The 25,421-nt window shown below is 42.5% G+C and overlaps 1 protein-coding gene and 1 non-coding gene across 14 annotated transcripts in view; one reads left to right on the forward strand and one right to left on the reverse strand.

Moving 5' to 3' along the window:
- The first annotated feature begins 4,301 nt into the window (after nucleotides 1-4,301).
- Nucleotides 4,302-4,373, forward strand: trnaq-uug (transfer RNA glutamine (anticodon UUG)). The gene has a single exon. It is a non-coding gene; the product is annotated as a tRNA-Gln (tRNA).
- Nucleotides 4,374-6,626: 2,253 nt separating this feature from the next.
- The window catches only part of LOC139370745 (tensin-2-like), a 79,848-nt gene continuing 61,053 nt past the window's right edge, over nucleotides 6,627-25,421 (reverse strand). For 4 of the 13 annotated variants that reach the window (XM_071110418.1, XM_071110419.1, XM_071110425.1 and 1 more), the window contains 6 exons: nucleotides 13,312-13,389; nucleotides 13,004-13,081; nucleotides 12,415-12,583; nucleotides 9,528-9,596; nucleotides 8,893-8,919; nucleotides 8,107-8,478 (listed from right to left, as the gene is read on the reverse strand). In XM_071110418.1, the coding sequence (XP_070966519.1) occupies nucleotides 8,331-8,478; nucleotides 8,893-8,919; nucleotides 9,528-9,596; nucleotides 12,415-12,583; nucleotides 13,004-13,081; nucleotides 13,312-13,389 (569 nt within the window). In that variant the 3' untranslated portion in view covers nucleotides 8,107-8,330. Of the gene's footprint in view, nucleotides 8,479-8,892; nucleotides 8,920-9,527; nucleotides 9,597-12,414; nucleotides 12,584-13,003; nucleotides 13,082-13,311; nucleotides 13,390-25,421 lie in introns of all 13 variants that reach the window. The other 9 variants (XM_071110421.1, XM_071110420.1, XR_011627173.1 and 6 more) reach the window with 8 other exon arrangements.

The following is a 25,421-nucleotide window of genomic DNA, read 5'->3' on the forward strand; positions in this document are numbered from 1 at the left end:
CCTTGAACTTTGCGACCTTTTGCCACATTTCAGGCTTCAAACATAAAGATATAAAACTGTATTTTTTTGTGAAGAATCAACAACAAGTGGGACACAATCATGAAGTGGAACGACATTTATTGGATATTTCAAACTTTTTTAACAAATCAAAAACTGAAAAATTGGGCGTGCAAAATTATTCAGCCCCTTTACTTTCAGTGCAGCAAACTCTCTCCAGAAGTTCAGTGAGGATCTCTGAATGATCCAATGTTGACCTAAATGACTAATGATGATAAATACAATCCACCTGTGTGTAATCAAGTCTCCGTATAAATGCACCTGCACTGTGATAGTCTCAGAGGTCCGTTAAAAGCTCAGAGAGCATCATGAAGAACAAGGAACACACCAGGCAGGTCCGAGATACTGTTGTGAAGAGGTTTAAAGCCGGATTTGGATACAAAAAGATTTCCCAAGCTTTAAACATCCCAAGGAGCACTGTGCAAGCGATAATATTGAAATGGAAGGAGTATCAGACCACTGCAAATCTACCAAGACCTGGCCGTCCCTCTAAACTGTCAACTCATACAAGGAGAAGACTGATCAGAGATGCAGCCAAGAGGCCCATGATCACTCTGGATGAACTGCAGAGATCTACAGCTGAGGTGAGAGACTCTGTCCATAGGACAACAATCAGTCGTATATTGCACAAATCTGGCCTTTATGGAAGAGTGGCAAGAAGAAAGCCATTTCTTAAAGATATCCATAAAAAGTGCCGTTTAAAGTTTGCCACAAGCCACCTGGGAGACACACCAAACATGTGGAAGAAGGTGCTCTGGTCAGATGAAACCAAAATTGAACTTTTTGGCAACAATGCAAAACGTTATGTTTGGCGTAAAAGCAACACAGCTCATCATCCTGAACACACCATCCCCACTGTCAAACATGGTGGTGGCAGCATCATGGTTTGGGCCTGCTTTTCTTCAGCAGGGACAGGGAAGATGGTTAAAATTGATGGGAAGATGGATGGAGCCAAATACAGGACCATTCTGGAAGAAAACCTGATGGAGTCTGCAAAAGACCTGAGACTGGGACGGAGATTTGTCTTCCAACAAGACAATGATCCAAAACAGAAAGCAAAATCTACAATGGAATGGTTCAAAAATAAACATATCCAGGTGTTAGAATGGCCAAGTCAAAGTCCAGACCTGAATCCAATCGAGAATCTGTGGAAAGAACTGAAAACTGCTGTTCACAAATGCTCTCCATCCAACCTCACTGAGCTCGAGCTGTTTTGCAAGGAGGAATGGGAAAAAATTTCAGTCTCTCGATGTGCAAAACTGATAGAGACATACCCCAAGCGACTTACAGCTGTAATCGCAGCAAAAGGTGGCGCTACAAAGTATTAACTTAAGGGGGCTGAATAATTTTGCACGCCCAATTTTTCAGTTTTTGATTTGTTAAAAAAGTTTGAAATATCCAATAAATGTCGTTCCACTTCATGATTGTGTCCCACTTGTTGTTGAGTCTTCACAAAAAAATACATTTTTATATCTTTATGTTTGAAGCCTGAAATGTGGCAAAAGGTTGCAAAGTTCAAGGGGGCCGAATACTTTCGCAAGGCACTGTACATATTACTTAAATTATCTCGACAAACTGGTGCCCCCGCACATTGACTCTGTACCAGTACCCCCTGTATATAGCCTCGCCATTGTTATTTTACTGTTGCTCTTTAATTATTAGTTGAAATTATTTTTGTATTTTTTTAAGATATTAGTATTTATTTTTTTTATGAATTTTTCTTCACACCTTGTTGTTTAAGGGCTTGTAAGCATTTACCTGTTGTATTCAACGCATTTGACACATTTTTATTTGATTTGAAATCAAAGATATTCAGTGCCTGTCCGACAATGCAAATAGTCTGAGTAGATGTTCAGGAGTCTTATAGCTTGGGGGTAGAAGATGTTGAATAAACACCAAGAGGTCAACTAAAAGGTTTCAGCATTCTATACATCATTTTGTAAACAAATACAGGCACAATCTGGCGTATGGCCCAAATTACATAATTAGAGTACATTGAGCTTTTAAGCTCTTTTCACACTCAGGTTGTACAATGTATTTGACACAACAAGATACATCTGATATTTGTCTGCACAAACATGTTCATGCAACTGTTATTTATTGTCAGTTAGAAAAACAATCTGTTAAAGTATCGAAAGAAGGCAACATCGTAAGGAAGAAATACTTTTTTCTTCTATCTCGTACTATGCAATGCAACTGAGATCCAGGCAATTTTTTGGGGTTGACATACAAATCAACTCAGAAAGAACTTTGTTGCGAGTAACTGAAACTGCATCCAGATCATTTAGTTTGACGTCAGTTTAAGGGCTCCTTCAATGTAGCCTTGAGTTCCTCCATGGAATGAAACATGACACTTACATTTGAGGAAAGTCTCTATTCCTGCTTTTATTACTTTTGATATTTATACTGCTGTAAAATGTATAAGTTTCAGCAAAATTAGGTCGTAGTCATAGATTTATTAACGGTATGTCTTACAAGAGTGGGCTTTGCTTATACCTTATAATCCTGTGCAGCTTCATCTATGGGACAGAACTTGTGGTTTGCATGTTTTTTGTTGTTGTTTGACAACTCACAGGCTGTTTATCATTTGGACAGTACAGTTTGAGTTTTACTCTGTGTAGAATACAGAGCACCCCAGACCTGCTGAAGCTCTCTGACTCCTCCCGTGAAAAGGCCTAACACAGTTTCTTTAAAATCAGATTACAAGGAGGTTGTCCTGTTGAGGATCTTCTAGAAATGGGAATGTCCAGAATTCATTGAGACAGGCTTTACAGAAGCTATGGCTACCTGAAAGGTGGTCAGGATCCCTTAAGATGTCACAGCAAACAGGACAGGATAAATCATTTTCTTGGAGAGAATGTTTGGAAGACAAAAAAAACAATCCTATTCACAATCCTCTGTAATGGCCTCTGAAGTGAGGAGAAATGCCTAACATTAGGCTACTTCACGTTTGTTTAGTCAGACGTGCTTTCAAATCTCAGTATTGATGCCATTTCCTCCTACTCTTCGGGGGTTGATTTCTTGTAGTCGTTGGAGTACGTTTGAGACCTGTATCGTATTCTATGTCGAACATAGATAGCAGGTAAATTACACCTGTAGCTGATACAAGATGAATGTTAGTGTGAGCCGGGGGACTTTATCCTGGAAAGTTGTCACGAGTTCACATGAGTCAGTCACATGAATTGTTAAGTATTTTATGTCTTGATAATGACTTATCACTGGCCAGAACCCTCCCCCAACTCTCTCTCACACACGCACACACACATAAAGCACATACACATATTATGGGATTTTACAGTCAGAACATACATTTCTGTCAATGGGAAAGGATGCAATTTGTTTTGTTTGGAATGTTCACAAGGCCCAACAAGTATTTTTATTCACAATTCCCAGCTTTAACAAATCCATAAATACTGCCCATATAAAATATAAGTAGTTTGTAGGCCTAATTAGACCCAAAGATGTATTATTTACTGAATATTCCTCTGGTTGAGCATTATATTACTGGTGACCCAGGCCTAACCCTGGGCCGTAACTCTCTAGCCCCCTCTACAGACTATTTACAATTTAAGCCGCAATATTATAGCCAGGGCTAAGAAAGCAATGCCATCATGTACATGCAGCAAAACCACACTTACAGCAGAGCTAGCTAGCTAAGCTAATGGGACGAAAAGGACGGCGATTAGAACGTTTTGCCTGCTATAGTATGTCATGCAGAATCCGAGATTCGTCTTCTACATTTAGGGACCTGCTTGTGGGATTGCCTTTTTTGGTTACATTTAGCTAACAGCCAGCATAAATATGCTAGCGTTAGCTGGCTAGCTAATAGCTAGCTAGTGACTTTTGCTAGTTAGGACGAATATCAACACCCTCAGCTAGCTGTTGAAAGCAGAAGCGAAAACGACAAATACATGCCTATTATCGGATTTATTATTTGTTAGCAAGCTACGTAGGAAAGCACTTCGGGAAAAGCTAGCTGCCATGCTTCTCTAATATATGCAGTACGCTAGCTGTTCAACTAAGCTAGCTGATTAATTAGCTTGTTTGGTAGCAATGTCTTTCTTTTGCCTAGCATTTCGGCATGCATGTTTTTGCAATTCCACGTTTAATATGTCTGTTGGCAAAATTGCTACTGAATTGCATTACCGACGCACGAGTAGCTAATAACAGCATATTGTAAAGAGTTTGACGGCACGTGCATGTACCGGATAAGAACCCAGGTTTTAGCTATTTCTCATGCGAGTGGTCCTATGGTGTAATGGTTAGCACTCTGGACTTTGAATCCAGCGATCCGAGTTCAAATCTCGGTAGGACCTCGTCATTTTGATTGAAAATATCCTAACAGTTACACAAATATTATGGACAGTGAAATTATTGATAGATATCTCAGATGTGGATTTGTTGTCTCCTGTCAAAAAGTAAATCTGTACTAGGGCCCCCCAAGTTTTCTAAGCAAAAAAAATAGAAAAACTACTTTTTTAAATAATTTGTATTTTCATTGTTGGACGTAAGACTGTAAAACAGGCAATCTGCTCCAATTGATTTTATTTTAATACATCTTCTAAAGTATTCCCAAACATAATAGACGTGATCGTATACAAACGTAAACAAGGTTTGAAATTATGTTTTAGTCAAGCATATTTTGGGCTTGCGGTCAAATTTGCAGTCTCCAAATTATTTGTTATTATGTTCCAGCCGCCGTCCATCCCCTTAAGAAAAAATAGGCCCGCAGCTGAATCTAGTTGATGATCCCTGCCATAGATACAGTGCCTTCAGAAAGTATTCATACCCCTTGATTTATTCCACATTTTGTGTTACAGCCTGGATTAAATTTATATTTTTTCCTCACCCATCAACACACAATACCCCATAATGATTAAAGTAAAAAAGCATGTTTTAAGAAATCTTAAATACAGAAGTATCTATTTTAAGTAGATGTTCACACCCCAAGTCAATACATGTTAGAATCATCTTTGGCTGCAATTACAGCTGTGAGTTTCTGGGTAAGTCTAAGAAATTTGCACATCTGGATTGTACAATATTTGTACATTATAATTTTAAAAATTCTAATAAGCCATTTTCAAGTCTTGCCATAGATTTTCAGGCTGATTTAAGTCAAAACTGTAACTAGGCCACTCTGGAACATGGGTAAGCAATTCCAGTGTATTTGGCCTCATTTTAAGTTATTGTCCTGCTGAAATGTGAATTTGTAACCGTGTCTGTTGGAAAGCAGACAACCACGTTTTCCTCTAGGATCTTGTCTGTGCTTAGCTCTATTCCATAGTTTTTGTAATCCTTAAAAACTCCCTAGTCCTTCCTGATGACAAGCATACCCATAACATTGTGGCCACCACCATGCTTGACAATATGAAAAGTGGTACTCAGTTATGTGTACCCAACATAACTCTTTGTATTCAGGACAAAGTTCATTGCTTTGGCACATTTTTTTCCCAGTTTTACTTTAGTGCTTTATTGCAAACAGGATGCATGTGTTGGAATATTTTTATTCTGTACAGGCTTCCTTCTTTTCACTGTCATTTAGGTTAGTATTGTGGAGTAAATACAATGTTATTGATCCATCCTGTTTTTTCCTATCACAGCCATTAATCTTTGTAAATGTTTTAAAATCACCTTTGGCCTCATGGTGAATTCCCTGAGCGGTTTCCTTCCTCTCTGGCAATTGAGTGAAGACGCCTGTATCTTTGATGGGACTGGATGTATTGATACACCATCCAACTTTAAGAACCAGCTATCTGAGCAGCTTACCGATCGCTGCAGCTGTACACAGCCCATCTGTAAATAGACCATCCAACTAAATAACTTATGCCCATATTGTTTTTTTATGGGTTTTTTAAAACTTTTTTTGCTCATTTGCACACCAGTATTTCTATTTGCACATTATCATCTGTACATCTATCACTCCAGTGTTAATTTGACAAATTGTAATTACTTCGCTACTATTGACCTATTCATTGCCTTACCTCCTTACCACATTTGCATACACTGTATACAGATTTTTCTATTGTGTTGTTGACTATACTTTTGTTTATCCCATGTGTAACTGTGTTTTTTGTTGCACTGCTTCGCTTTATCTTGATCGCTGCTGAGAATTGAGATCGCTGCTGTAAATGAGAACTGGTTCTCAACTGGCCTACCTGATTAAATAAAGGTGAAATAAAATTTTAAAAATGATGTGACTTGTTGAAAAAATCTCTACTCTTGAACTTATTTAGGCTTTCCTGAACAAAGGGGTGAATACTTATTGACAAGACGCTTTTGATTAATTCGTCAACATTTCTAAAAACATAATTCCACCTTGACATTATGGGGTATTGTGTGTAGGACAGTGACACAAAATCTTTTATTTAATCCATTTGAAATTCAGGTTGTAATAAAATGTGTGTGAATGCTTTCTGTAGGCACTGTAAATGGTTTACCACCTCTTAACATAGCTCTAGTATGTTTTTATTGGTTCTGAAGGCCTATTAGTATTTAGGTGGATCTACTAAAATCCCTTGGAAATATCACAACATTTTTGTGAGGTAATTGCAATTAAGGCAGACAGAACACATTTTTCCCCAACCCTTTATTTACTACATTTTCAGTTTAAAATATCAATGTTTTTCTTATACTGCTTTGTTATAAACTTTATCAGAGACTGAAAATATATCATAAACTCCATATGAAAAATACAAACAAATCATTAATCTAAATACTGCAACGATTGTCATGTAAAACACTCGATAACAAAACAGCACAAAAAAAGTATACAGGAATCAAACCTCAATAATAAAATATTCCTTTACAAAACAAAATATGAGTGCTTGGTTGTCTATGGCTTCAGCGTTATATATGGCTATACAGTATGTTTGGTTTAATACAAAGCAAATTGCAGGTCCAGGAAATTGGATCATTAAACATGTGGCCCAAGATAATCCCTAGTTCAATCTATTCTGTCATAGTTTTCTTTTATCTTGCTGTAGGATGTTCAGCTACGACTCATCTTAAGTTACAGTTGACTGCAAGGTTCACTAGCAGGTTGATTTAGTTTACATACAGTATTAAATATATTTCGATGTTTGAAAAATACATTTTAGGGGGGAAAATAAGAGTATTTTCTGATTCTTAATGCAAGGCCCATATCACTTTGGACATGGTGAGCTATGCTCACATTTATTAATCGGTACATTGAAGTGCATAACGCACCATTGTTAAATAAATACATAAACATAGTGTAGGAAAGTTCTTCTATGGTTTGGAAAATATTCTTTGGGATATGGTGTGTAAATTTAAACTTTAATTTAAAAACATCAGAGTTCATCATATCAATATAGCATTTAATCAACTCTTCAAATAGCTCTCTTCATATTCCTCTCCATGGGATCACTTGCTTTTCCTCTCTTTGGCATGCCAGCCCAATGTAAACACCTCAGTACTGGCATGATAGAAAAAAACATAAAGACCATGGTCATGTTCATTAGGGCACACAAGGGAAAACATTTTAAAAAGGTTTCGTAACAGAAAATGAAAATGAGTAAGTCCAGGTTATCCTTTGTTTAAATACATAATGAACACGACCCAGGATATGTTGCCATTCCAGTTCAACTATAAATGCAATAAAAATGACTCCGATTCCATTTCTGACATTCCATTACACTCACACATTTACTATAACCAGCTTCTGTGCTGTTTTGTCCAACTCGTCAAAGAGGTTGACTATACAGAAATAACATAATACTGACCAATAAAAAGTGATCTTCCAAATCTGCTTGTGTGCAAACTGGGTAGTCATTGACATTGTACAGGCTTTTTTATAAGGCTTGCCTATTTAAAATTACACATACTTCATAGTCATACAAACATTATTAAATGAAAGGTGATGGCAAACAGTAACTGAATGGACCCCCCAAAATAATATATATAAAGCTCACCCGGTAGAGGTGGTGTTAATCGACTCACTTAACTGTAGAGGAAAAGCTTAACTCTGTATCACCTCAAAATATATTCTCTAACATACCGTCTTGATGGACATGATTCATGTCCAATCCTGTTCCTCTCCTGGACCAGTGGACAGCTATCTTCAATCATGAACACACACAAACACACACCAATTTGCAGACCCATACCCACCACTTTGTACACACACTCACCAATTTGTACACACAAACACCGACAAATTTGCAGAAACACATACCCAACCATTATCGCCCACCAGTTTCCATTCTGGGACCCACACACTGTTATCCCCTGTTGTGGCTCTGGGGGGCCCTAGCTCATCTGCGTTGCTGCTGGGGCCCCAGCATGACCTTGTTGATAAAGTTGACGATGGCCACAGCTGGCTGCTCCGGGTCCATCTCAGCGAACAGGTGACACACGTTCTCGGATGCGCTGCCCGTCCGCCTGGCCACAAAACCAAACACCCTACAGGAGAGAGGGATGATGAGAGAGAAAGAGGGGGGGGGGGGGGGGGGGGGGGAGGAGGTGATGAAAGGGGACCAGAAAAAGGATGGCGTAGGAGATTAGTTCAACAGACAGGTGAATCAAAGAGAACAGGTTTTCTGGTTGTTGTTTTAAGATCTATGATGGTAGCAGAGTTCCCTTTTTCAGTGCGCTCATTGTGTTCTTCTAATGAGAATAACAGATATGAGAAGAACCGTGGCGCATCACTTGACTTTAATTCACTTTAAATTATCTTTTAAGGATCATTCAATGTAAGGATCAATTTGATAAAAAGTAATATTTTCTAAAAGAGGATACTGTTTGATAAATTGCCATGCACACACACAATGCTATCCACACACACAGACAAGCAGAGAGACACACACATGCACTTACTTGCTTGACTTATCAAAATTAGTCCACCTGAAGCAGACAGACAGGCAGAGAGACAGGGACATAAAGACAAGGCTTAGATAATCACATGGATGCACGAGACAGATAGGGCTTCTCAAATACACCAAAAAGAGCAGTCATACAGTTACAGCTGTTGTACTTAACCAGAAAAAAATTATACTATAGTTGCACATTGCACAAACAGGTTTATACTGTACCAGTATTTAGAAACATTAATAGAAGTCCCTTCAAGCTGTAGCAGTCATAATAGCTCAATACAGGGTTAATACTGTTATTAACCCTACAACATTTAGCCAGGGTTGGGATCAATTAGATTTGAAATAACAATGAACGAGATGAATTGACCCCAACCCTAAACTACATTGCAATATCTGTTTACCAAATGAAGCAGTGTTTAGAAATGACAAAACACAAGGTCAACTTCGCTACATAGCTAAAGACCCTTATGGTCTGTATTTGCTCAAACACATAATTTGTTACTGTTCATTCGGTGGTATTCACATAGAAACACGATCTATGTAACAGTGGTTGCATATAGTCATAAAGCCAGTGTGAGAACCTATCGTTCCATGTGTTGTCTAAAGGTTACTCTAACGTTTGCCTGACGTTGGGCCCACCTCTGGTCCTGAGGCTCCACGCTGCTGAAGGTCACACTGTTGATGGGGTAGTGTCTCCTGAAAAAGAGTCTGCATAGAGGAAAAGATAGGAAAGGTGGGTAAAAAGAGATGGAGGGGGGGGGGGGCAGTCAGAGGATGATAGTGTGCATACCTAAACAAGAAGATAGCTTAACGGAGGTAAAGTTACATTAAAAATAAATATAAAGAATTTGGTTAGTTATGAGAATATGCGCCAGCAATGATAAACATAAGTTATTCTGTACACTCAAAGAAATTCCATGTGACAGAAATATATCATGTAAAAGTATTTTGACACTGTTTAAAATCACTTTAAATTGTTTCAAACTTTTAAAAAGTTGTGCTCAATAAGGAAGTGGTCCGATGAAGCGGATGCTAAACTACAGGACTGTTTTTCTAGCACAGAATGGAATATGTTCCAGGATTCATCCGATGGCATTGAGGTTTGAGTTGAGTTTACCACATCGGTCACCGGCTTCATTAATAAGTGCATTGATGACGTTGTCCCCACAGTGACCATACGTACATATCCCAACTAGAAGCCATGGATTACAGGCAACATCCGCAATGAGCTAAAGGCTAGAGCTGCCGCTTTCAAGGAACAGGACACTAACACGGATGCTTATAAGAAATCCCGCTATGCCTTGCGACGAACCATCAAACAGGCAAAGCGTCAATACAGGACCAAGATTGAATCCTACTACATCGGCTTTGACGCTCGTCGGATGTGGCAGGGCTAGCAAACTACCAGATTACAAAGGGAAACCCAGCCATGAGTTTTCCAGTGAAGGGAGCCTACAATACGAGCTAAATCCCGTCTATGCTCGTTTCCAGGCTTGCAACACTGAACCATGCATGAGAGCACCAGCTGTTACGGACGACTGCATGATCAGCCAATGTGAGTAAGTCCTTTAAACAGGTTAACATTTACAAGCCCGCAGACGGATTACCAGGACGCGTACTCAGAGCATGCGCTGGCCAGCTGGCAAGTGTCTTCAACATTTTCAACCTCTCACTGACCCAGTCTAATACCTACATGTTTCAAGCAGACCACCATAGTCCCTGTGCCCAAGAATTCCAAAGTACCCTGTCTAAATGACTATCGTCCCATAGCACTCACATCTGTAGCCATGAAATGCTTTGAAAGACTGGCCATGGCTCACATCAACACCATCATCCCAGACACTCTGGACCCACTCCAATTTGCATACCGCCCCAACAGGTCCACAGATGACGCAATCTCTATTGCTCTCCACAGTACCCTTTCCCACCTTGGACAAGAGGAACACCTACGTGATAATGCTGTTCACTGACTACAGTTCAGTGTTCAACACCAAAGTGCCCTCCAAACTCATCACTAAACTAATAGCTACCTGGAATATCTGCATTGACCCTTTTTCACTAACTCTTGACTCATCACATAATCTGCTTACTGTGGACACCCCATCAAATGAGTGGATTCGGCTATTTCAGCCACACCTGTGCAATCACCATAGACACACATTGGCAGTAGAATGGCCTTACTGAAGAGCTCAGTGACTTTCAATGTGGTACCATCAAAGGATGCCATCTTTCCAACAAGTTAGTTTGTCAAATTTCTGCCCTGCTAGACCTGCTCTGGTCAACTGTAAGTGCTGTTGTTGTGAAGAGGAAACATCTAAGAGCAATAACAAACTCACAGAACGGGATCGCAGAGTGCTGGAGCGCGCAGGACGTAAAAATCGTCCGTCCTAGGTTGCAACACTCACTACCAAGTTCCAAACTACCTCTGGAAGCAACGTCAGCACAATAAACTGTTCGTTGGGATCTTCATGTTATGGGTTTCTATGGCCGAGCAGCCGCACACAAGCCTAAGATCACCATGTGCAATTTCAAGCGTCGGCTGGAGTGGTGTAAAGAACTCCGCCATTGGACTCTGGAGCAATGGACAAGTTTTCTCTGGAGTGATGAATGAAGCTTCACCCTCTGGCAGTCGGACGGGCGAATCTGGGTTTGGCAGATGCCAGGAGAATGCTACCTGCCCCAAAGCATAGTGCCAACTGTAAAGTTTGGTCGAGGAGGAATAATGGTCTAGGGCTGTTTTTCATGGTTCGGTCTAGTTCCCAAAATTCTATTGAAGGGAAAACGCTACAGCATACAATGAAATTCTAGACGATTCTGTGCTTCCAACTTTGTGTTTGGGGAAGGCCCTTTCCTGTTTCAGCATGACAATGCCCCCATGCACAACGCGAGGTCCATACAGAAATTGTTTGCCGAGATCGGTGTGGAAGACCTTGACTGGCCTGCAGAGCCCTGACCTCAACCCCAATGAACACCTTTGGGATGAATTGGAATGCCGACTGTGAGCCAGGCCCAATTACCCAACATCGGTGCCTGACCTCACTAATGCTCTAGTGGCTAAATGGAAGCAAGCCCCCACAGCAATTCTCCATCTAGTGGAAAGCCTTCCCAGAAGAGTGGAGGCTGTTATGGCAGTAAAGAGAGGATCAACTCCATATTAATGCCCATGATTTTGGAATGAGATGTTTGAGAAGCAGGTTTCCACATACTTTTGGTCATGTAGTGTATGTACATATCTACCTAAATTACTTCGTACCCCTGCACGTTGGTACTGGTCCCCCGTGTATATAGCAAAGTTATAGGTACTCATTTTGTATTTATTCCTTGTGTTATTCTTTTTCTAATTTTCTATTACTTATATATGTTTTTCTCTGCATTGCTGGTAAGGACGCCTTAGTAAGCATTTCACTGTTATTAGTCTACATCTGTTGTTTCCAAAGCATGTGACAAAAAAACTTTACTTGATTTTGGATGTAAACAGACTAGGTTAGGCAGGTGTAGGCCTAATCTTAAGCCAGGTAGTACACACCTTCTCTGGCTGTCGGTCAGCGTGATACCCTGAGTGGACACTTTGAAGTGGACCACTGTGGCTGTGGGCCGAGGACTCTGGGTCAGAGTGCACCTGGTCGCCTTGGAGACAGCTTGAGGCCCGGTCAGTGACTCTGTCTCCACAGAGTTCAGGTAGAGTACGTTACAGGCTGGAGGGAGATGGGGATGGAGAGAGGGAGAGAGAAAGAGAGGGGGAGTGAGAGAGATGGGGGGGGGGGGGGTGAGAGATGGAGGGAGGGAGAGGTTAGGGAGAGAGAAAGAGAGAGAGGGAGGGAGATTAGGAATGATGGATTTCCATGGATTAACATGAGCAGTATTTAGAGATGGAATTAGGTCATGTCACACCTACACAAGGCAAACCTAACTTGATAGGAGCTTGCAGAGCTTAATGCAATGATAGACAGTTAGTGTGGATTGACGTAAATGGGATGGGTATATTTGCTAAATCATGCTAGCATTCCACACTGTTTTCCTATCTCTCTGTGGTGATTCAGATACCTAGAGCCACCACTACTGGCGAAAGCCTGCATTGCAGCTGTATTTGACCCTTGAACTTTTAACTCTCTCACCTGCGCCCTGTTTGAGGAGGTCTGCTGCAGTACTGGTGTTGCTGGCACTATGCATCTCCTGCAGCTCTCCAACCAGATCTGGAAAACAGTGATGTTAGGACAACATTCTCCCATGACTCACCTTAAAACCATGCAAACACTGTGTACATACATACACAACACAAACAAACACACTTCACATGCACTTTCTGTAAATTGTATATCGTGTATTGCACACATATAGCTTATGCACTATTGATATACACATGTAGTATCTGCCCCATATTGTTAGATAAAAAGTGACTCCTTTGAAACATATAGGGATTTACCTTTCTCTGGGATGCACAAGGCACATGGCAGGGAGATAGGAGTGATGGAGTGCTGGTACACTAAGGCAGATAAACTTCCTAAAACACATACACATATCAGATCAGCACAGGTAGAGGAGACGAGGAAGGGAAGTTCCCATTTTCACAATAAATCAAATAAAATTTGTCACATGCTCCGAATACAGCAGGTGTAGACCTTACCGTGAAATGCATACTTATACAAGCCATTATCCAACCATGCAGTTCAAGAAAGAGTTAAGAAAATATTTACTAAATAAACTAAAGTAAATATAAAATAAAAAGTGACAATAAAAATTAGCCTATATACAGGGGGTACCGATACCGAGTCATTCTGAGGGGGTACAGGTTAGTCAAGGTAATTTGTACATTTAGGTAGGGGTAAAGTGACTATGCATAGATAATAAACAGCGAGTAGCAGCAGTGTAAAAACAAAGAGAGGAGGCGGGTGTCAATGTAAATGGGCGGATGATCCATTTGATGAATTGTTCTGCAGTCTATTTGGCTTGGGGGAAGGAGCTGTTAAAACGTCTTGACGCACCCATCCCGTTAGCGGGATCATTTTCATCAATACCCGCTGAATTGCAGCGCACCAAATTCAAATTAAATTACCAAACATATTTAATTTTCATGAAATCACAAGTGCAATATAGCAAAACACAGCTTAGCTTGTTGTTAATCCACCTGGTGTGTCAGATTTCAATACAGCTTTTCGGCGAAAGCATAACAAGCGTTTATGTAAGAACATCTCTCTCAGTAGACAAAATATTACAAACACCAAGCAGCCATGTAGATTGGTCACGAAAGTCAGAAAAGCAATAGAATAAATCGCTTACCTTTGATGATCTTCGGATGTTTGCACTCACGAGACTCCCAGTTACACAATAAATGTTCCTTTTGTTTCATAAAGATTATTTTTATATCCAAAATACCTCCATTTGTTTGGTGCATTATGTTCAGAAATCCACAGGCTCGAGCGGTCACGACATTCCAAATAATAATATCCGTAATGTACACAGAAACATGTCAAACGTTTTTTATAATCAATCCTCAGGTTGTTTTTAAAATATATAATCGATAATATATAAACCGTGACTGTCGCTTTTTCAATAGGAGAGGGAGAGACAATGCCTGCCCCACTCTGTTGCGCAAGCAAAACTCTGCGAACACCCAAGTATCCACTGACAGGATGTTATCTTTCTCGCTCATTTTTCAAAATAAAAGCCTGAAACTATGTTTAAAGACTGTTGACACCTTGAGGAAGCCATAGGAAAAGGAATCTGGTTGATATCCCTTTAAATGGAGGCAAGGCATCCAATGGAACAGAGAGCTTTCAGGAAATACAGCCCTTCCTGGTTTGATTTTCCTCAGGTTTTCGCCTGCAATATCAGTTCTGTTATACTCACAGACAATATTATATGCATATTCTAGTTTCTGGGCCTGAGAAATAGGCAGTTTAAAATGGGTATGTTTTTTAGCCAAAAACAAAAATCCTGCCCCCTACACTCAAGAAGTTTTTAAGTAGCCTTTTGGTCCTTACTTGGCGCTCCGGTACCGCTTGCCGTGCGGTAGCAGAGATTACAGTCTATAGCTGTGTTCAAATACCCATACTAACATACTGTATACTACATACTTAATGAGTATATACTACATATCATTAGTTCATTTTAGTATACTGTAAACGGAACAGTATCCTTTCAATTGAGCGTACTAGCTTTTCGCCAGTCTCCCGGAAGTTGATGCTGTTGCTATGCAACCTCTTGCTAGCTAATTAGCATAACACATTACTAGTTAGACATTTTACGACTTGGTGTGTGTTCTTAAATTCAATCTGGAGTGCCAGAGTGCGCTCGTTGTCAGATTGTCCGTTTGTAAATTCAGAGCACACACTGGACGCTCGGGCCGAGGAGTAGGGTTGATTTGAGCATTCTGACCTTACAACGGCAGTCAAGCACCCAAGCCAACATTGGCTAGAGTGACCACTCTGACCATTTTACTCGCCTTAGCAGAGCTGGTTAGGCTGTTTTCATGTTATACAGAGCTTTAGTGACTTTTGCTGGCAAAAATTTAATTACGCATTTTTGCCGACAACACCAGCCATATCCAACCGGTGTTGGGCGCTTGTAAATTCATTAATCTGGCTCTGGTACACTCAGACAAGAGTGCTCTGAAATCGGAGAAGATAGCCAAAGCGAATTTATGAAAGCACCCGAATGTCCATTGAGAACCCACAACGACTACACAATTTAGCTAAACTAAGAATAAAGGGAATAATAAAGTCAATAAATGTTGGATAGTTAGATAGCATATAGTTTATATACTGGCAAGTATATAAGTAATAATTGCATTATTTATTTTTTGTATTTCACCTTTATTTAACCAGGTAGGCAAGTTGAGAACAAGTTCTCATTTACAAGTGCGACCTGGCCAAGATAAAGCAAAGCAGTTGACACATACAACAACACAGAGTTACACATGGAGAAAAAACAAACATACAGTCAATAATACAGTAGAAAAATAAGTCTATATACAATGTGAGCAAATTAGGTGAGATAAGGGAGTAAAAGGTCATGGTGGTGAAGTAAATAAAATATAGCAAGTAAAACACTGGAATGGTAGATTTGCAGTGGAAGAATGTGCAAAGTAGAGATAGAAATAATGGGGTGCAAATGAGCTAAATAAATAAATACAGTAGTGTGAGAGGTAGTTGGTTTGGGCTAAATTATAGATGGGCTATGTACAGGTGCAGTAATCTGTGAGCTGCTCTGACAGCTGGTGCTTAAAGCTAGTGAGGGAGATAAGTGTTTCCAGTTTCAGAGATTTTTGTAGTTCGTTCCAGTCATTGGCAGCAGAGAACTGGAAGGAGAGGCGGCCAAAGGAAGAATTGGTTTTGGGGGTGACCAGAGAGATATACCTACTGGAGCACGTGCTACAGGTGGGTGCAGCTATGGTGACCAGCGAGCTGAGATAATGGGGGACTTTACCTAGCAGGGTCTTGTAGATGACATGGAGCCAGTGGGTTTGGCAACGAGTATGAAGCGAGGGCCAGCCAACGAGAGCGTACAGGTCGCAGTGGTGGGTAGTATATGGGGCTTTGGTGACAAAACGGATGGCACTGTGATAGACTGCATCCAATTTATTGAGTAGGGTATTGGAGGCTATTTTCTAAATGACATCGCCGAAGTCGAGGATCGGTAGGATGGTCAGTTTTACAAGTGTATGTTTGGCAGCATGAGTGAAGGGTGCTTTGTTGCGAAATATGAAAACAATTCTAGATTCAACTTTGGATTGGAGATGTTTGATGTGAGTCTGGAAGGAGAGTTTACAGTCTAACCAGACACCTAGGTATTTGTAGTTGTCCACATATTCTAAGTCAGAACCGTCCAGAGTAGTGATGTTGGACGGGCGGGCAGGTGCAGGCAGCGATCGGTTGAAGAGCTTGCATTTAATTTTACTTGTATTTAAGAGCAATTGGAGGCAACGGGAGGAGAGTTGTATGGCATTGAAGCTCGTATGGAGGGTTGTAAACACAGTGTCCAAAGAAGGGCCAGAAGTATACAGAATGGTGTCGTCTGCGTAGAGGTGGACTCACCAGCAGCAAGAGCGACATCATTGATGTATACAGAGAAGAGAGTCGGTCCAAGAATTGAACCCTGTGGCACCCACATAGAGACTGCCAGAGACCCGGACAACAGGCCCTCCGATTTGACACACTGAACTCTATCAGAGAAGTAGTTGGTGAACCAGGCGAGGCAATCATTTGAGAAACCAAGGCTATCAGGTCTGCCGATGAGGATGTGGTGATTGACAGAGTCGAAAGCCTTGGCCAGGTCAATGAATATGGCTGCACAGTATTGTTTCTTATCGATGGTGGTTAAGATATCATTTAGGACCTTGAGTGTGGCTGAGGTGCACCCATGATCAGCTCTGAAACCAGATTGCATAGTGGAGAAGGTATGGTGGGATTCGAAATGGTCTGTAATCTGTTTGTTGACTTGGCTTTCGAAGACCTTAGAAAGGCAGGGTAGGATAGATATAGGTCTGTAGCAGTTTGGGTCAAGAGTGTCTCCCCTTTTGAAGAGGGGGATGACCGCAGCTGCTTTCCAATCTTTGGGAATCTCAGACGACACAAAAGAGAGGTTGAACAAGCTAGTAATAGGGGTTGCAACAAATTTGGCAGATCATTTTAGAAAGAAAGGGTCCAGATTGTCTAGCCCGGCTGATTTGCAGGGGTCCAGATTTTGCAGCTCTTTCAGATCATCAGCTGACTGGATTTGGGAGAAGGAGAAATGGGAAAGGCTTGGGCGAGTTGCTGTGGGGGGTGCAGTGCTGTTGACCGGGGTAAGGGTAACCAGGTGGAAAGCATGGCCAGCCGTAGAAAAATGCTTATTGAAAATTCTCAATTATAGTGGATTTATCGGTGGTGACAGTGTTTCCTATCCTCAGTGCAGTGGGCAGCTGGGAGGAGGTGGTGTTATTCTCCATGGACTTTAGTGTCCCAGAACTTTTTGGAGTTTATGTTGCAGGAAGCAAATTTCTGCTTGAAAAAGCTATCCTTGGTTTTTCTAACTGCCTGTGTATATTGGTTTCTAGCTTCCCTGAAAAGTTGCATATCAAGGGGGCTGTTCGATGCTAATGCAGAACGCCATAGGATGTTTTTGTGTTGGTTAAGGGCAGTCAGGTCTGGACAGAACCAAGGGATATATCTGTTCCTGGTTCTAAATTTCTTGAATGGGGCATGCTTATGGGGAAGAAGGCATTTTTTAAAAATAACCAGGCATCCTCTACTGACGGGATGAGATCAATATCCTTCCAGGATACCCTGGCCAGGTCGATTAGAAAGGCCTGCTCGCTGAAGTGTTTCAGGGAGCGTTTGACAGTGATGAGTGGAGGTCGTTTGACCGCTGACCCATTACGGATGCAGGCAATGAGGCAGTGATCGCTGAGATCTTGGTTGAAAACAGCAGAGGTGTATTTAGAGGGCAAGTTGGTTAGGATGATATCTATGAGGGTGCACGTGTTTACGGCTTTGGGGTGGTACCTGGTCATTGATCATTTGTGTGAGATTGAGGGCATCAAGCTTAGATTGTAGGATGGCTGGGGTGTTAAGCACGTTCCAGTTTAGGTCGCCTAGCTGCACGAGCTCTGAAGATAGATGGGGGGCAATCAGTTCATATATGGTATCCAGAGAACAGCTGGGGGCAGAGGCTGGTCTATAGCATTATGGGCCCTAAAGTATGGAAATCTGCGTGTGTATTTCATATTTTGCCGAATGACATCCAGGAACTTTTGGCATACTACATACATACTTTTCGCATACTATATCCATACTATGACCAATACGTATAATATATACCAAATTCACGTCACAAATAGTACAGGTAATATGAGTATTCAAACACAGATTATGATTTGGTTGACATAATTTTTTGGCCTTCCTCTGACACTGCCTAGTACATAAATCCTGGATAGTAGGAAGCTTGGCCCCAGTGATATATTCTGGGCCGTACACACTACCCTCTGTAGCGCCTTACGGTCAGATGCCGAGCAGTTTCCATACCAGGCGGTGATGCAACCGGTCAGGATGCTCTCGATGGTGCACGCTGTAGAACTTTTTGAGGATCTGGGGAGCCATGCCAAATCTTTTAAATCTCCTGAGGAGGAAAAGGTGTTGTCATGCCCTCTTCACGACTGTCTTGGGTTGTGGTTGGACGATGATAGTTCGTTGGTGGACACCAAGGAACTTGAAACCCCCTCCACTGCAGCCCGCCAATGTTAATGGGGGCCTGTTTGGCCCGCATTTTCCTGTAGTCCATGATCAGCTCCTTTGTCTTGCTCACATTGAGGGAGAGGTTGTTGTCCTGGCACCACTGCCAGGTCTCTGACCTCCTCCCTATAGGCTGTCTCATCGTTGTCAATGATCAGGCCTACCACTGTTGTGTCGTCAGAAAACGTATTGATGGTGTTGGCTACACAGTTGTGGGTGAAAAGGGAGTACAGGCGGGGACTAAGCACGCAACCCTGAGGGGTCCCGGTGTTGAGGATCAGCGTGGCAGATGTGTTGTTGCCTACCTGTCAGGAAGTCCTGGATCCAGTTGTAGAGGGAGGTGTTTAGTCCCATGGTCCTTAGCTTAGTGATGAGCTTTGTGGGCACTATGGTGTTGAACGCTGAGCTTTAGTCAATGAATAGCATTCTCACGTAGGTGTTCCTTTTGTCCAGTTGGGAAAGGGCAGTGTGGAGTGCAATGGATTTTGCATCATCTGTGGATCTTTTGGGGTGGTGAATTGGAGTGGGTCTAGGGTTTCCTGGATGATGGTGTCAAAGCACTTCATGGTTACCTTGGGCACAAAGACTATGGTGGTCTGCTTGAAACATATAGGTATTACAGACTCGGTCAGGGAGGTGGAAAATGTTGGTGAAGACACTCCACGCATGCTTTGAGTAAACGTACCTGGTAGTCTGTCTGGTCCCGCGGCTTTGTGAATGTCTACCTGTTTAAAGGTCTTGCTCACATCGACTACCGAGAGCATGATCAAGCAGTCGTCCGGAACGGCTGGTGCTCTCATGCATGCTTCAGAGTTGCTTGCCTCGAAGCGAGCATAAAAGGCCTTTAGCTCGTCTAGTAGGCTCCCGTCACTCGGCAGTGTAGTCTAATAATTTGCAAGTCCTGCCACATCCAACGAGCGTCAGAGCCGGTGTAGTAGGATTCAATCTTAGTCCTGTATTGATGCTTTGCCTTTGATGGTGTAGTGGTATTTCTTCTATAAGCGTCCAGATTAGTGTCTCTAGCCTAAAGCTCGGAGCGGATGTTCCCTGTAATCCATGGCTTCTGGTTGGGATATGAACGTACGGTCACTGTGGGGACAATGTCGTCGATGCACTTATTAATGAAGCCGGTGACTGAGGTAGTATACTCCTCGATGCCATTGGATGAATCCCGGAACATATTCCGGTCTTGGTTAGCGAAACAGTCCTGTAGCGTAGCATCCGCGTCATCTGACCACTTCCGTATTGAGCGAGTCACTGGTACTTCCTGCTTTAGTTTTTGCTTGTAATCAGGAATAGGGGTGGATGGAATTATGGTCAGATTTGCCAAATGGAGGGTGAGGGAGAGCTTTGTATGTGTCTCGGTGTGTGGAGTAAAGGTAGTCTTGAGTTTTTTTCCCCCTCTGGTTGCACATGTGACATGCTGGTAGAAATTTGGTAAAACGGATTTAAGTTTGCCTGCATTAAAGTCCCCGGCCACTAGGAGCGCAGCTTCTGGATGAGCATTTTCTTGTTTGCTTATGGCCTTATACAGCTCGTTGAGTGCCGTCTTAGTGCCAGCATCGGTTTGTGGTGGCAAATAGACGGCTACGAATAATAGATGATAACTCTCTTGTAGATAGTGTGGTCTAAATCAAATCAAATTTTATTTGTCACATACACATGGTTAGCAGATGTTAATGCGAGTGTAGCGAAATGCTTGTGCCTCTAGTTCCACCAATGCAGTAATAACCAACAAGTAATCTAACTAACAATTCCAAAACTACTGTCTTATACACAGTGTAAGGGGATAAAGAATATGTACATAAGGATATATGAATGAGTGATGGTACAGAGCAGCTTAGGCAAGATACAGTAGATGGTATTGAGTACAGTATATACATATGAGATGAGTATGTAAACAAAGTGGCATAGTTAAAGTGGCTAGTGATACATGTATTACATAAGGATGCAGTCGATGATATAGAGTACAGTATATACGTATGCATATGAGATGAATAATGTAGGGTAAGTAACATTATATAAGGTAGCATTGTTTAAAGTGGCTAGTGATATATTTACACCATTTCCCATCAATTCCATTATTAAAGTGGCTGGAGTTGAGTCAGTGTCAGTGTCAGTGTGTTGGCAGTTTCACAGTCTGATGGCCTTGAGATAGAAGCTGTTTTTTAGTGTCTCGGTCCCAGCTTTGATGCACCTGTACTGACCTCGCCTTCTGGATGATAGCGGGGTGAACAGGCAGTGGCTCGGGTGGTTGATGTCCTTGATGATCTTTATGGCCTTCCTGTGACATCGGGTGGTGTAGGTGTCCTGGAGGGCAGGTAGTTTGCCCCCGGTGATGCGTTGTGCAGACCTCACTACCCTCTGGAGAGCCTTACGGTTGTGGGCGGAGCAGTTGCCGTACCAGGCGGTGATACAGCCAGGATGCTCTCGATTGTGCATCTGTAGAAGTTTGTGAGTGCTTTTGGTGACAAGCCGAATTTCTTCAGCCTCCTGAGGTTGAAGAGGCGCTGCTGCGCCTTCTTCACGATGCTGTCTGTGTGAGTGGACCAATTCAGTTTGTCTGTGATGTGTATGCCGAGGAACTTAAAACTTGCTACCCTCTCCACTACTGTTCCATCGATGTGGATAGGGGGGTGTTCCCTCTGCTGTTTCCTGAAGTCCACAATCATCTGCTTAGTTTTGTTGACGTTGAGTGTGAGGTTATTTTCCTGACACCACACTCCGAGGGCCCTCACCTCCTCCCTGTAGGCCGTCTCGTCGTTGTTGGTAATCAAGCCTACCACTGTTGTGTCGTCCGCAAACTTGATGATTGAGTTGGAGGCGTGCATGGCCACGCAGTCGTGGGTGAACAGGGAGTACAGGAGAGGGCTCAGAACGCACCCTTGTGGGGCCCCAGTGTTGAGGATCAGCGGGGTGGAGATGTTGTTGCCTACCCTCACCACCTGGGGGCGGCCCGTCAGGAAGTCCAGTACCCAGTTGCACAGGAAGGGGTCGAGACCCAGGGTCTCGAGCTTGATGACGAGCCCAAGCTCGTATGGTGTTGAATGCCGAGCTGTAGTCGATGAACAGCATTCTCACATAGGTATTCCTCTTGTCCAGATGGGTTAGGGCAGTGTGCAGTGTGGTTGAGATTGCATCGTCTGTGGACCTATTTGGGCGGTAAGCAAATTGGAGTGGGTCTAGGGTGTCGGGTAGGGTGGAGGTGATATGGTCCTTGACTAGTCTCTCAAAGCACTTCATGATGACGGAAGTGAGTGCTAGTCGTTTAGCTCAGTTACCTTAGCTTTCTTGGGAACAGGAACAATGGTGGCCCTCTTGAAGCATGTGGGAACAGCAGACTGGTATAGGGATTGATTGAATATGTCCGTAAACACACCGGCCAGCTGGTCTGCGCATGCTCTGAGGGCGCGGCTGGGGATGCCGTCTGGGCCTGCAGCCTTGCGAGGGTTAACACATTTAAATGTCTTACTCACCTCGGCTGCAGTGAAGGAGAGTCCGCATGTTTTCGTTGCAGGCCGTGTCAGTGGCACTGTATTGTCCTCAAAGCGGGCAAAAAAGTTATTTAGTCTGCCTGGGAGCAGGACATCCTGGTCCGTGCCTGGGCTGGATTTCTTCTTGCAGTCCGTGATTGACTGTAGACCCTGCCACATGCCTCTTGTGTCTGAGCCGTTGAATTGAGATTCTACTTTGTCTCTGTACTGACGCTTAGCTTGTTTGATAGCCTTGCGGAGGGAATAGCTGCACTGTTTGTATTCGGTCATGTTACCAGTCACCTTGCCCTGATTAAAAGCAGTGGTTCGCGCTTTCAGTTTCACGCGAATGCTGCCATCAATCCACGGTTTCTAGTTAGGGAATGTTTTAATCGTTGCTATGGGAACGACATCTTCAACGCACGTTCTAATGAACTCGCACACCGAATCAACGTATTCGTCAATATTGTTATCTGACGCAATACGAAACATGTCCCAGTCCACGTGATGGAAGCAGTCTTGGAGTGTGGAGTCAGCTTGGTCGGACCAGCGTTGGACAGACATCAGCGTGGGAGCCTCTTGTTTTAGTTTCTGTCTATAGGCAGGGATCAACAAAATGGAGTCGTGGTCAGCTTTTCCGAAAGGAGGGCGGGGCAGGGCCTTATATGCGTCGCGGAAGTTAGAGTCAACAATGATCCAAGGTTTTTCCACCCCTGGTTGCGCAATCGATATGCTGATAAAATTTAGGGAGTCTTGTTTTCAGATTAGCCTTGTTAAAATCCCCAGCTACAATGAATGCAGCCTCCGGATAAATGGATTCCAGTTTGCAAAGAGTCAAATAAAGTTCATTCAGAGCCATCGATGTGTCTGCTTGGGGGGGGGATATATACGGCTGTGATTATAATCGAAGAGAATTCTCTTGGTAGATAATGCGGTCTACATTTGATTGTGAGGAATTCTAAATCAGGTGAACAGAAGGATTTGAGTTCCTGTATGTTTCTTTCATCACACCATGTCTCGTTAGCCATAAGGCATACGCCCCCACCCCTCTTCTTACCAGAAAGATGTTGGTTTCTGTCGGCGCGATGCGTGGAGAAACCCGCTGGCTGCACCGCCTCCGATAGCGTTCCTCCAGTGAGCCATGTTTCCGTGAAGCAAAGAACGTTACAGTCTCTGATGTCCCTCTGGAATGCTACCATTGCTCGGATTTCATCAACCTTGTTGTCAAGAGACTGGACATTGGCGAGAAGAATGCTAGGGAGTGGTGCACGATGTGCCCGTCTCCGGAGTCTGACCAGAAGACCGCCTCGTTTCCCTCTTTTTCGGAGTCGTTTTTTTGGGTCGCTGCATGGGATCCATTCCGTTGTCCTGGGTGAAAGGCAGAACACAGGATTCGCGTCGCGAAAAACATATTCTTGGTCGTACTGATGGTGAGTTGACGCTGATCTTATATTCAGTAGTTCTTCTCGACTGTATGTAATGAAACCTAAGATGACCTGGGGGACTAATGTAAGAAATAACACGTAAAAAAACAAAACACTGCATAGTTTCCTAGGAACGCGAAGCGAGGCGGCCATCTCTGTCAGCTTATCATGAAGTACTCTACCTCAGGCGGGCAATATCGCAAGACATCTTTTATTTTAGAAATAGCGCACCAGCTGTTATTTACAAATAGACACACACCCTGCCCCTCGTCTTACCAGACGTAGCTTCTCTGTCCGGCCGATGCTCAGAATACCCAGTCAGCTCTATAGTGTCGTCGTTCAGGCACGACTCTGTGAAACGTAGGATATTCTTAATCGTAGATTATCCATTTTATTTTCCAGTGATTGCATGTTGGACAATAGTACTGATGGTAGTGGAAGTTTACTCACTCGCCTACGAATTCTCAGAAGGCAGCTCGACCTCCCACCCCCCTTTTCTCCATTCTTCACGCAAATGACGGGGATTTGGGCCTGGTCTCGAGAAAGCAGTATATCCTTTGCATCGGACTCGTTAACTTCTTGATTCTACTTGAGACGCATATGTCTCAAGTAGGCACCTGGAAATGCAAATGCGCTACGCTAAATGCTAAATGTACTCGTTAAAACTCAAACCTTGATCAAAATTCACAAGCAGGGTATTGAATTAAAGCTACACTCGTTGTGAACCTAGCCAACAAGTCAGATTTTTAAAATGCTTTTCGGCGAAAGCATGAGAAGCTATTATCTGATAGCATGCACCACCTCAAAATGCCTGAATGCGACGTAAACAAAGACTCTGCTTATCCGACGCAGCACAAAACGCAGAAATAAAATATAAAACATTCATTACCTTTGACGAGCTTCTTTCTTGGCACTCCTATATGCCCCATAAACATCACTATTGGGTCTTTTTTTCGTTTAAATCGGTCCATATATACCCAAAATAGCTTTCTATGGAAGCTGTGTCATTCAGAAAAAAACATCGTTTTTAAACGCTGCGTCATTTTTTAAAATTAAAAAAGTTGACGATAAACTTTCACAAAACACTTCGAAATCCTTTTGTAATCCAACTTTAGGTATTAGTAAACGTTTATAATCTATCAAAATGATTACAGGGCGATGTATATTCAATAGCTCCTCGTCTGCAAATCAATGGCTGCCAATGTCCACATTTACAGCATCCTGGTGGAGACTGGAAGAAACGGAAGCCAGATAGTTGGATTTTCCAACAAAAAATTCAATTGAAAATAACGACAATGGCGACATCGTGTGGAATTTGTATGAATTGCATGCAGGTCGATATTAAATTTTGTCCCCTTTTAACAACCCATGGAAGTGACTTATGGAAATTATTTTTAGCTTTCAGAGAGCAGTTTTTCTTGCGTTTTT

This window comes from Oncorhynchus clarkii, chromosome 17 (genome assembly GCF_045791955.1).
Source record: "Oncorhynchus clarkii lewisi isolate Uvic-CL-2024 chromosome 17, UVic_Ocla_1.0, whole genome shotgun sequence".
NCBI classification, from domain to species: Eukaryota; Metazoa; Chordata; class Actinopteri; order Salmoniformes; family Salmonidae; genus Oncorhynchus; species Oncorhynchus clarkii.